The sequence below is a fragment of the Argopecten irradians genome, chromosome 11, assembly GCF_041381155.1.
Source record: "Argopecten irradians isolate NY chromosome 11, Ai_NY, whole genome shotgun sequence".
Lineage (NCBI taxonomy): Eukaryota > Metazoa > Mollusca > Bivalvia > Pectinida > Pectinidae > Argopecten > Argopecten irradians.
Genome location: NC_091144.1, coordinates 18940652 through 18954339, shown reverse-complemented (window position 1 = coordinate 18954339; position 13688 = coordinate 18940652). Strand labels below are relative to the sequence as shown.

The 13688-nt window shown below is 35.4% G+C and overlaps 1 protein-coding gene across 12 annotated transcripts in view; it reads left to right on the top strand.

The window, feature by feature from the left end:
• Positions 1–12181, top strand: part of LOC138334912 (uncharacterized protein DDB_G0286299-like) — a 42779-nt gene extending 30598 nt beyond the window's left edge. For 8 of the 12 annotated variants that reach the window (XM_069283761.1, XM_069283752.1, XM_069283758.1 and 5 more), the window contains 7 exons: positions 344–607; positions 1237–1306; positions 3965–4057; positions 4411–5522; positions 7741–7770; positions 9731–9811; positions 10181–12181. In XM_069283761.1, coding sequence (XP_069139862.1) covers positions 344–607; positions 1237–1306; positions 3965–4057; positions 4411–5522; positions 7741–7770; positions 9731–9811; positions 10181–10398 — 1868 coding nt within the window. In that variant the 3' untranslated portion in view covers positions 10399–12181. Of the gene's footprint in view, positions 1–343; positions 608–1236; positions 1307–3964; positions 4058–4410; positions 5523–6483; positions 6497–7740; positions 7771–9730; positions 9812–10180 lie in introns of all 12 variants that reach the window. The other 4 variants (XM_069283763.1, XM_069283764.1, XM_069283762.1 and 1 more) reach the window with 3 other exon arrangements.
• Positions 12182–13688: the final 1507 nt, after the last annotated feature.

The window sequence follows — 13688 nt, the reverse complement described above, 5'->3', positions numbered from 1 at the left end:
ATAGATGTAAGTAAAACTTAAAATAGTAAAATAATACATGTAAAGCATCAGGCTTAAAAACGTAAAAAAATAAATGTAAATTCAAGCTTGCCATTATTAGTTACAGAATCGATGTACAGTATCAAAAATAACATAGTAAAACATTAGATGTAAAGTATAAAATACACGAATAAAAATATATATATATTATGATGACAATACCTGTTTACAATTCCATGCCTAACCTATAGCAAGACAAGCCTAATCCGCACATATGACACCCGGATCTTCTTTTACATAACATACTGGATTTTGTTTTATCCTTTGAATAATTAGTTTGTCCCTGTGTGTTGTTTTCCTTTAGATGGCACCCATACTTCCCGCCAACCACCTACCTCACCTTCCAAAACCAACAGAGAAGAACCACTTCCTTCCTCACCCTCTAAAACAAAGCGTGATGACAAACCTCCCTCATCACCCTCTAAAACAAAGAGAGAGGAACAACCTCCTTCCTCACCCTCTAAAACCAAGAGGGACGAAAAGCCACCTCCATCCCCTCTAAGGGAAAATAAATCTTCCTCTGTTGACCAAAATAAATCAGGAAAGTCCACTAGTTCTAAAACTGAAGGTAAGTAAGGTTGTAAATAATGAACATATTGATACAGTGTACATTGTAACCTTTGCATTTTCCCCTATCTTATCTTAAGTGAGAATAAAACGAAATGCGCGAGAAATGCTTTGTTCGCACATACTGCACAGTTTGCATGGCTTTCAATTTGTTTTGTTACATTCATATTCTTGAATGAATGTTGCTTATAGTCAGTTGATTTTGTAGTATGATATAAAGATGCGATCACGTGAAAATGTGACTGGAAGTAGTTCAAAGTTAATGAAATTAGTCCTTAATTAAAACTGTTATTTTTATTGCTTACCGTTACTCTGAAGTCTGATTAAATAAAAATGATTAACACATTGACATTGTAAATAATACTTCTCTTTCGATGCCTTTAGTGAATTATAGAGTGAACAACAGTGTGCTACGCATTATTGTCCGTCTTCTGAAGTACATATACCAATACCATCCACTAGTTGTGTTGTTTCATCGGTGTAAGAATGCTTTCTGTTACAAGCTGCAATCTTTTGCCGTGTATGTTTACTGAGGTGGAATGGCTTACACATCATTTCGAACGAATATTTCGTGATTTTGTCTGTGAATTTTATAGGCCATAAATATCATGTCTTTATCTGTTGTTGCAGCAGCCACAGTAAAATCCCAGTCCAACAAAGAGAACAACAAGCCTTCACAAGACCAAACAAATGTTCAAAAGTGAGTAATTTGATGAAAGACCTAACCTACAGCAGTATCTACACATATCTGTTAAAACGAATATATAATTATGAATCATTGGTAAACCTTAAAACATATATCAGTCAGTAGTATTGGGAACCACATTAATCTCTCGAGATATGCATTATGTTCTTGTGATTTCGCGAAAAAGCTTGACCTTGAAGTCAAACGTTGCACGAAAAATTGATCAGAAAGATCGTTTGATCGGAACATGTTATAAATAACGCGATTTATCAAAGATGATTTATCATATACATGCATTTACTTGTTTCATGAATGCCTTTCTGCAAACGGATGCATTAAGATATGGATCGATACATATATTAAGAGCAACAAAAGATTATAAAAACACGATTGGCTATTTGAATTATAATCAAGCTGGGGATACTGCACTCAGGAAACCCTCCATTCTCTAGTAGTTTATAATACGTTTACATGTATTGACTACCATTTTGGGATTGATACCAAACTTCAATTATCAAGTATAAACTATAAATTAAACGTGTTCTTACATAATATATACAATTTTCTTATATAATATATATGATATTGTTAGCTCACCTGGTCCAAAGGACCGAGGTGAGCTTATGGGATACCGCAGCGTCCGGCGTCCGGCGTCCGTCGTCCGTCGTCCGGCGTCCGGCGTCCGTCAACAATCGACTTCTTCTCCATAACCGCTGGTCGGATTTCAACAAAATTTGACTGGTAGCATCCTTATGGGCTACTAACTGAAAATTGTACAAATGATGGGGCTGACCCCCCGAGGGCCTGAGGGGCGGGGCCAAAAGGGGTCAATTTGGCTATTTCCATATAAACGACTTCTTCTCTGAAACCAAGCATGGGATAGCACCCATAATGCAATGGTAGCATCCTTATAAAGTGGGGATTCGAAATTGTACAAATGATGGGGCTGACCCCCCGGGGGCCTGAGGGGCGGGGTCAAATGGGGTCAATTTGGCTATTTTTATATAAACGACTTCTTCTCTGAAACTAAGCATGAGATAGCACTCATAATGCAATTGTAGTATCGTTGTAGGGTGGGGATTCAAAATTGTACAAATGATGGGGCTGACCCCCCGGGGGCCTGAGGGGCGGGGCCAAAAGGGGGTCAATTTGGCTATTTCCATATAAACGACTTCTTCTCTGAAACCAAGCATGGGATAGCACCCATAATGCAATGGTAGCATCCTTGTAGGCTGGGGATTCAAAATTGTACAAATAATGGGGCTGACCCCCCGGGGGCCTGAGGGGCGGGGTCAAATGGGGTCAATTTGGCTATTTTTATATAAACGACTTCTTCTCTGAAACCAAGCATGAGATAGCACTCATAATGCAATTGTAGTATCGTTATAGGGTGGGGATTCAAAATTGTACAAATGATGGGGCTGACCCCCGAGGGGCCTGAGGGGCGGGGTCAAAAGGGGTCAATTTGTCTATTTCCATATAAACGACTTCTTCTCTGCAACTAAGCATGGTATAGCACCCATAATGCAATGGTAGCATCCTTATAGGGTGGGGATTCCAAATTTTGCAAATGATGGGGCTGACCCCCCGGGAGCCCAGAGGGGCGGGGTCAAAAGGGGTCAATTTGGGCTATTTCCATATAAACGACTTCTTCTCTGAAACTCAGCATGGTATAGCACCCATAATGCAATGGTAGCATCCTTGTAGGCTGGGGATTCAAAATTGTGCAAATGATAGGGCTGACCCCCGGGGGCCTGAGGGGCGGGTCAAAAGCGGTCATTTTGGCTATTTCCATATAAATGACTTCTTCTCTGCAACTAAGCATGGTATAGCACCCATAATGCAATGGTAGCATCCTTGTAGGCTGGGGATTCCAAATTGAGCAAATGATAGGGCTGACCCCGGGGGCCTGAGGGGCACTCAAAAGTGGTCAATTTCCATATAAATGACTTTTTCTCTGCAACTTAACATGGGATTGCGCTCATAATGCAATGGTTACATCCTTATAGGGTTTGGATTCAAAATTTTGCAAATGATGGGGCTGAACCCCTGGGGGCCTGAAGGGAGGGGTCAAAAGGGTCAATTTGGTTATTTCCATATAAACGACTTCTTCTCTGCAACTAAGAATGGAAGAGCACTTATAATGCAATGGTAGCATCCTAATAGGGTTGGGATTTGAAATTGTACAAATGATAGGGCTGACCACTGGGGCCTTAAACAGCAATATGATGCGAGGTCAAAAAGGTCAATTAGGCTACTATTTTCATATAAATTACTTTGTCTCTGAACCTATGTATTGGATAGCATATTTGTATGGTATCAATAGCATCATTGTATGGTTGTGATTCAAAATTAAACTTTGGGAGTCAATTTTGCTTATTTTTCTAATTGTCAGAGTATTGTGATAATTACTAACAAAAAACCAGGTGAGCGATACAACTGTACAGGCCCTCTGGGCCTCTTGTTCAAATAAGAGTCAACAATCGCCAAACTTCAAAATGGATTATGTACCATTATATAACTGACATACATAAAAGTGTAAAGTACTTACAAATAGATTAATCCGTTTTATTGTGAACAATCTTTGCAAGCACGATAGACGTATTAAGATACAATCAAGTGGATTAAGGATTATATTCAGAATGCCTTTCTAATTCCTTGTTTGACTTTCAGAACAAATGGAAAATTTGTGGCAACATATACAAGATCACGTCCCGAACGGAAAACAGAGAACAATAAAGAGAATAATAAAACTGAGAATAACAAGTATGTATCAATACAGGTTTTCATATGTACGCTAATGCAGACCAAATAGCGTAAAAAGTGAACTGAAAAGATTGAAAATAACATAGGATGGTACAATATGAATATGCTTTTAAAACTAGTCATGTTTATAAATTTATTTCGGTTTTGTAAGGATGCTCAGATATCTAATATAAATTACTATAAAAACAAAAATATTTCAATAAAAAACTACCTTTTAATTTCGACATATTTCGACGCCATATAATTGTTTATAGTAATTGCAGATAAAGATGTCTCCTCGTAGAGTCCCATGGAAATAATAACTCTCTATCACGTCTTATCAGTATGTTCTTATTGGCCTCTTTATATTTCAGGGAACGAATGGATTTCTCGCCACAGTCCCGAACCACGGACGATACTATTACAGACAGCAATGTGTCAAAGGATAGTGCTTACCGGTGGCACGCGCCTGCGCGAAAGTACGAAACTCCTCGTCACAATGCACCAGTAAAATCTAAAGCAGTGACAATAAACTCTGCTTCAGCATCATCCAATACGACCGGAAGTAGTCACAAACCGCCAGTGTTTAAACTAAAATTGCATAAAAAGCCAATGTATTCTAGAGACAAGAAAGCCAAGGAAAAGGAAGTGGTTCTTACGCCAAGAACGCAAAAATCCTCACAAGACTCATCTAGGCCTAAGTCATATCATTTAGAAAGGGATAGATCTATTTATAGGACAAACACTTATCTCTGGGAGGATGAAAGGAATGAACTTACTTACCAGCCATCAACAAATACGCAAACGGATGTAATGATGGCATATACTGGTGAGCCTAATACAAGAGAGGCTTTGAAAAGTGCTAATGGTAAGAAAAGGGATAAAGAATTCAAAAAGGCTTTTACAGTATTCGCAGTGCGTTCAAAACAGCCACCATGGCATGAGAAAGAATATGTACTGAATAGACGAGAGGCTCAAATTTATCAAGGTATTAAGCAAGTATACGATAAACCGACCGCGAAGAAAGCGAGACAACGAGAATTCATGAAGAAACTAGAACAGTTTCAAGTTGAAATGGCAAAACATCAGATATCGGAAATGCAAAGAAAGGAAGCGAAAAAGAACCAGGACAAAGCGAGACAGGCTAATCAGCTAAAGGAATTACGTCAGCGATTCGAAGACGAGGCTTGGCATCGTTTCCAAACACAATATGTGACGTCACGTGTTCTTGAACACGAAAAAATGAATCGCTTCCAATACGGACTTCCCGAAGAGCCGGATGGTGAGCCAGAATTCGCCGTGAAACTAAAAAGGAAGAAGAAGAACCCGCAAGCGATTATTGATGCCAAGCAGTTAAGCAAAATTAACAAAAAGCGGTATTCTGAGATGTTCGACGTCAACACTGGACCGAGTTGGAGTAAAAACAGCAAAGATCCTAAAATGGAAGGCATTGATACGGTCGTGTTAGATGTCAAAGATGAACAAGGTGAGTCTGATACAATGTCTCTACAATGCGCCAAAACAATCAGTAATATATATATACCGTATTATTGTGATACTGGGTATGTTTACACTTGCAGTTGATATTGACATTTAGTGATTCAGTTCTCCCTTTTTGTGCTATTTTGTTATTTTGTGTTTTTTTCGTTTTTAATGATAGGTTATTCGCATCCTGATATAATTCATTATTTATAAAGTTTACATAAGGTTACATAAAGAATATGCTGTATAATTATATCATCTAATACCTACACGTATAATACTGGCTTGTCTTGGGCAAACACTCATGTTGCCTAATATATGGCATGGTTACCCATGCTATAAATCCTCGTGACGTCACAGCGTCACGAAAACTACTTCTTTCTCGGTACAATCTTTACTATACTGTATTCACTATAAAAGATACAAACAATAGAATTTGCATTGGAAATATTACGCAATTATCATGTATGGAGAAATGATTTACAGTCACCTTTTTCGAATTCATTTCAAAATGGCGGAAAGTCGTAGTAATGAAATTGCAATTAAACGTCGAAATATGAGAGAAAAATACTCTTTCATAAGTGGATGTGAAGGATAGGGATATTTTACCCTCGGGACCAACTAATGCTGTAAATCCTCGGCAAGCCTCGGGTATTACAACACATTGTAACCTTCGGGTAGAATATCCCTATCCTTCATATCCACATATGAAAGAGTCTTATAGTATTATTTGTAAATGATATTCCCTAACATACAGTTCGTAATATGCATTAGAAAATACTGGTTTATGGGACACTCTCAATTCAGTATACTGTTTTGCATATGTATTGGGGTCGGGTGAATATGGTGTGAAATGTTCACTTTGGACCAGCTGTATTAAGTAAATTCCCCAATGGCAGTTGTATGTATTAATTAATAATCAAAAAGCGTTTTAACAGGCGAAGGTAAATCTATGACATTTTCAGAGAACAAAGAGAGGTAAATTTTGTGCTGTGGTGAATTTGGAATGTTGGGCTTGTGATATGTAAACAACAAAAAATCATGATACACAACTCACAGTCAATATTCAGCACCACACACCAATATACAGTTTTATAGTTATATCAGTACAGTGTTATTATTTGTATTGAATTCAGTTAATCACTTCTTCAGTATGAATGTTTCAGCTTGCATGTTACACCCTTTCCAAATGATGTTTAAACAGTCGGAAAGGAACATTTTTTGTGCCTTATTCATTTTATGTAGTTACAATATTTATTTAGGAAACATAATACATCATAGACTGATAATATAGGACAAGCTTGATACAGTTGTCAGGTATCAATCGTACTTCGTATGTTCTCCGGGTACTCAGGCTTTCCATTTGAATTAAAACCTGACTTGTCTTAACATGACAACATCTGTTAAACCAGCGTTATCTTTTTATCAACAATTAAACAATGACGATTTTGAAATATTTATCAAGTCAGATTTATACAATGATGTACATACCATTCAATACACAGCATTCAGCAAACATCCATTCCCTTGGTATTAGAACAACACTTTTATTGGATTTAAGTCACCCTCAGCAATTACAAGACCGATTTATTTATGATACATTCACATAAATGTGCATGCATTGTTATTCTATGTGCAATTATATGCAATTCAGTCGTTTAAACATTGTGTTGATTATTTGTGATGGTTCACCTAACACAACTTTTGTTGTTGTTGATGATCTTGTCGATGATGTTGTTTAGTCTTGTTTCAGTGATGTTTATTATGTGGTTTCAGTGTTTGTATTTTATACTATATATCATATTATACGGGTTGATAGTAAAACAACTAATGTCACCGTTTGTTAACATTTGTAGAATTTATTTAATTTTAATGTTGATGTGAGATTCAATGTAATTTGTAATTACCTGACAATGATCAGAGGAATATGGCCGAAATTTTGGAATTGATAACTAACAACGTTGTCAGATATATGTATATATGAATATATTTTACGGTTTCAATACACAGTTACTTAAAAATTGTAAGATATCAATAACATATATAAACTATCCCTAATTAAGTTTTATGAATCGGGATATTGAGTGATTGCCTCATTGAGCTCATAATAAACTCCAAAAGAAAAGCTAAGACTGGATAACGTTATAAGCTTACATATGATTGGTCGGTTGTTATCTGATGTGTAAAGCGGTTTATTGAATGGTTGTTTTGTTTGAAAATAGGGGGCGCGGTAGTCGTGCGAAAAGAAGAAGGTAAAACACCTATTCTATGCCACAGACACCTGTCACTTTCTTTGTCTGACTTCACAGTTCTATAAATAGTTTATCACAAAGCGCATTACCATGCTGAACTCTTTGTTTTGTGTATACACAACTGATCTTTCGTCTGTGCGTAGCTATTTACATAATGCATTTCTGAAATTAAATCATCTTAAGACTTTCATCTCTGATATCTACACAAATCAGAGCTATGAAAATGACTGTATCTAGTCCTGCTAGTTACTTGTTCTTTTTAACAATTTCTTTCCTGTGAGATTCAGTAATGTATTTATACATACATTTGAATTTTCAAATCGTTAAAGTTGCCTAATACAATGTACGTCTTGTCTTCAAATATGCTATTGTCTTTGGGTAGTAGTAAACGAATTCCATGCAAGATTTATAGACAACTCTTGGAGAAATGAAGTTTAACTTGCAGAAGGACCTTTCCAAACTTTGTTAAGAGATATGTCTAGGATGTGTGAAGTGATGTAAATTACCTTTCATATTCATGAGTCCCTTGCTACTAATTTCTTACTGCTGCTTTCACGTCTGCTCATTCTGATGAATTGTAGGTAATCTGTTATCATCTTTTGTAAATTCTAATCTCTATTTCTGTCTGTTTTGAATTAGTTTTACTTCGACATTTTTCACTCGGAATGCTCTGATGGATATCTTAATAGCTAAATAATTACCTTCAAATATTTCTTTTGTTGGAAAATCTGTTACCATAATCGTACTATTGATGAAAATCAGAATATTTTTGACATGAAGACACAAAACACTATATGTAGTGTCACGATTATATCGATTCTGGATCTTTGTATACCAATGTATATCACGTGTGAAGATACATAATATGTAGTGTCACGATTACATCGATTCTGGATCTATGTATACAAATGTATATCACGTGTGATGATACAAAATACGGAGCGCCATGATTATTTCGATTCACTAAATGTTTTGATACACTCGACAGAATATAGTGCATTCTACAATTTTGAGAACAATTCTTGTGTTGCTTTAACTTTTTCTTTCTGTATTACTAGCTTCATAGTTCTAACAAACGATAAAAAATGTAATCACGGAAAATTTACCAGGTATTTATTTCCAAGTACACCAGGTGTGCTCTCTGTATAACAGCGGTAGACGTTGACATAGGCCAACTTCGATCTCATCGTTTGACAACACTCAGTGCTTTTACAAAAAATATACGAGAATTCGTATTGCGCACTGCACTATATCTGATGTTCGATTCAATAATGTATTACACTTATAGCAGTAATGGATAAAATTGTGACATTGCACATCTGGCTTTGTCAATTAAATGGTGAATTATTTTTTACCATCGGACTGTGCGTGTTTTAGCATGCTGTTTTCCTATGTATTCACACGCGTATCAGTATACAGACCACGGTATTTAAAAGGAGTGTATTGAACAATTAATATTAAAGAAATGGACATCATAACTTACCTGAATTTGAAATGAACTAATTAACTGACATTTGTAGTTAAATAAGAATTATAGGGTGTTATACCACTTAAAACATGGTCGTGTATTTAGATAAAATGTATGTTTTATTCATGTGTTCATTTTGCAGATCAATGTGCACTGTCATTACCTACTGTGATGGGTGTTATTTAAACGAATACGACTGAATTACATTTGTATTCTATTTTCAATTTAGCTCAGTTCTGAAAACATATGACATAATCCCAAGAGAACGAATTAATAATATTGGTCTCAATACTATCTAAAGTATTGCGATGTTGTGTGTATAAAAGTTGATATTCGTAAAAATTAATTTTTTTTTCTATTTTCACTGCTACATAACACCAAATGTGAACATTCAAACACAATTTTGTCTATCTATATAATTACGGGAAACTTTAACCCGCCAACTTGTATATAATTTAGTAATCATGTTCGTATGTTTAATGGTCATTTCAGGAAACGTAAAAGAGAAGAAAAAATTCGTAAAGGACGTCATACAAGAGGCCCAGAAGGAACTGCAGGCGTGGCCTGGCAATGGTAAGCTGCAACACCAGACAAATAGCTTACATCCAACCTTTCAAACGATATATTTCTATCGCTGGATCACGATACAATAACCGGTATTATTCAACATATAATAATAATGAACTTTGATACAAGAGACTTTAATCATCCCGGTTTTCTACAAGATCAGCAGCCCTTCAATCTTCGGGATACTAGGGCCGAATGGTCAAGATGTCCGACGTTGACCTGGGTCTCGAGATCTCTCTTCCCCATGTTAAACACAAACGTGTAGTAATTTAATGTTACTGTATCCTCCACTTTCAAAGTCTTTATTGAAATATAAGATAATAGTGATAAAATGTGTTCAACAATAGCAATAAAAATTCACCATTCTTTTTGAAGGTAAAAATACAGGAGTAACTCCGCGGAGCCCAGTGTTAGATCACGCAGCACCCGATCAGCCTAACCAAAGAGCAAAATCGCCAGACTTTTACGCAGAAGAAAGTGAAAGCGATGATGATGACGACATGTCTGATATCTTTGAGAGAGCGAGGAAGAAATATAATCTAACAGTGGATGAAGAAGCCGACGCTGTTAGCCGTGCAAGTCGTGTGCGATGAATGAAAAATGCATGAACGCTTGTCACATGCGAGAAAAACTAAGAAAAAAACGCTAAATACTTAAGCATTACTTATGACAAATTTTCTCTAAAGTTATAAGTCAAGAGGGAATATCTAGCCCGAATATGTTTGTTGATATACGATCACAAGTTGGCTTTAGAGGCAGTTATATGATGTTTTTGGTAGGGTATAAATTGCAGACAAACCAGTTATGATCAAATATGCTGCTGTGAATTACTTTTCATACATTTGAATGTAAAAAACGCATTCTTTTTTTAAATGAAATGAATAATTAACTGTCAATCAAAAGTATCTATAATACATCAGTCCTAAAAATGAACATAATGAAGAAATAAGTATTGCTTGTAAGCTTGCCTGGGCACTGTATGCGTTTATAGATTTCAAGAAAACATAATTAGCCCAATCAAGAATCAAGTAAAGGGTTCATTGAACACGTTTCTTAAACTGGAACAATCATCTAAGTGCAGCTTTTAAAATTGAAAACATCAGTTACCGTTTTGGTACTATTATATTATTGCTATTTTTCTAAAGCATAACAAGAGGAAAATTGCATCACTGTAATATGTCATCTCTACTCCAACACATGTTTTGCATTTAATTTTAATGCTTTCGTTTCGAACATTCAATTAAAGGGGGAATACTCGAGTTAGTGTACGTAAAGCAGTGTGTAAAATTATACCACGATTACTGCCCTTTGATAAGGTAGAAGTGCATTCTGGAAAGTAATTTGTCAAATAAGAAGTCCATTGCCGTGGTGAATTCATTGTCAAAAGATGTTGTCTAAATATCATTGTTCATATAGCCAGATTCTGTATTGCTCTATTATGTCGTCCTGTTTCATATACTAAGCCAATAATAAGATTTTGTAGTAATTTCGTCCACATATTTTAGATAGATATGGGAAGGTGTAAAGGGACTTAACTCTCGTGTTATTGCTTGTTTTAAATATGCAACAACTGTGATATAACTAGTGCTTTATATTGAAAGTGAGAGAAAGGAATGAATGAAAGAATTGTATAGGTGGATATATGTATTTTATAGTTGATATTTATTTGAATTTAGGATAAAATAATTTTGAAATATTGTTGTATAAACTTGCACATTGAAAAGAAACTGATCAGTGATATGTTCAAACCTCTTCCACTTTGCACTTTTGTATTCATATACAACGAACATTAATGAATCATTTGCCTGATTGAAATCAATAACGTTAGATGAAAATCCGTTGCCAAGGTTTAAAAAATTGAACATTGATGATATACTGGTTATCGATCTACCGAGGTTATTAAACCACTTGGATGTATAATCGACAATAATTAAGGAAGCATTTGTGCAATGTTGACTTTGAAATTGAAGATTGTTAATGATGATTATTGAAACATTTTCCATCTCGTCACACATAAAACATACGTTTGAAATAATATTCAAATCTGAATCTGTTTCAAATAAGAAGCAATTATATTTATTTCATCAATATCAAATGGCTATTAAATCCAGTCACACTTTACAATTGTCTTCCGGAATATAAGTTTATTTTGAGAGCTCGACCGTTACTGAATTCATTTCTGTAAAATTGACATAACTAAATTATCAAGTTTCTTTAATATTCGAACTCTATTAAGTGACATTAACTAGTAATTATGTATCAGAGCTTTTGTTAACTCTCAGCTCAGCAAAAATAATAAATTATTCGTTGATATATTAAGATAACATTTACAAAACCTTATTCTTCTCTTTTGTCATTAAACATTACTGATCTGAATTGAGTGTTTTCTTCTTTTTCATAAAATTTGATCATAGTTGAATTTTGTCTTGGTGGCTGTGTGAACACTGAATACACTAGGAAAACAATTACTGGTTTTTGTTACGAAACAAGAATATGTTTAACACCTTTAAACGATGGGGGATCGTGGCTTAAGGTAGGCGGTTTTTAAGCACGAATCACGACTTTCCTGCGTCATCTGCCCTTCGGATATCCCGGATCTCACTTTATCAATACCAGAGCGTAAACATAAGCTTCGTTTCACTGCTTACACATACAAAAGACGACAAAAGTACCCAGAATATTCAAATTAAAGATTGCAAATGCTCAGAATTCTAAAGTATAGATCCCGCTGCCTGGTAGTGACGTCCATACTCCAGTTTTATTGAATTTTCATCAATCTATGTATTTCAAAATCATAGAATATATTGAAGCATTAAACTGTCTTCCTATGGCATCTATGGCATCTATGGTCAGAACTTTGCACGACAATAGCGTATCTGCAAAGATCATTATTAACTCTTTGTAGGGGTTTTACATCAACATTTGATCAGATAAACAAGGAAAACGTTTCAGCAACGACGATTTAATCCAATATAGAACAGCCATTTTGACGGTGATCGGTTAACGTAGCTATGTCAACATTAAAATAGTCTTGTTTTGGCTGTCAGTTATGCCACCATAGACTTCACTTTGCCTTGGATAGTTTATTTGGCAGAAGTTGAAAATGAATGTAAATATTAGTACATTACAAGACAAAATACTGGATTCTGATTGGCTACACACAGTTTGACTATTTGCATTAGTGTCCGGTGAAGCGGGCACCATTGAAATGACGCAAAAAAAACGTAAATCTTTTGTGACATCACTATTACATGTCCTTATTATAACATTGTACTTCGATCAAGCCGTCCAGATGGTGGACAGGCTATTGTGTGCGGGGATGGAAGCAAATGTTCTGTATTTATTTGTTCTTTAATCTTCATGGAACTGAATATCGTTTTAAAGAAATACATATTTCTGCGACAATTCATATGTTGAACTTTCAAGGTAATGATATGTTCCCGACATAAAATAAAGTCCCTAAATAGTGAACCAGCATTCTGTATTTTGAGACTTTGAATGATAACTACCTATTATACAGTAAATACAATGATATTTAAAAGAAAATGAGCTATGAAAAGTAGTACGAAGTTTAAAGGCAATCGGAACCAAAAGATGTTGGAGTTGAGGGTGATGTACTAAACCCATTATGGTTTGGTTGTGAGAACACTATTGCCTCTATATTGTTGTTGAGTGATTGGATAGTAAAGTATAACATACACCAAATTATTTTCGATTAATTATCGCAAACAATCATTATTCGCGTAGTTCCATCGTTGCAAAAATGTTTCAACCACTATTACATTAGAGATTTTAAATTGTATATATAGCGAAATTGGATCGTCCCGAAAATAAGCTGATTTACAGTTTTTTTCGAAGGTCTATATGACAATTTAGACTCCAT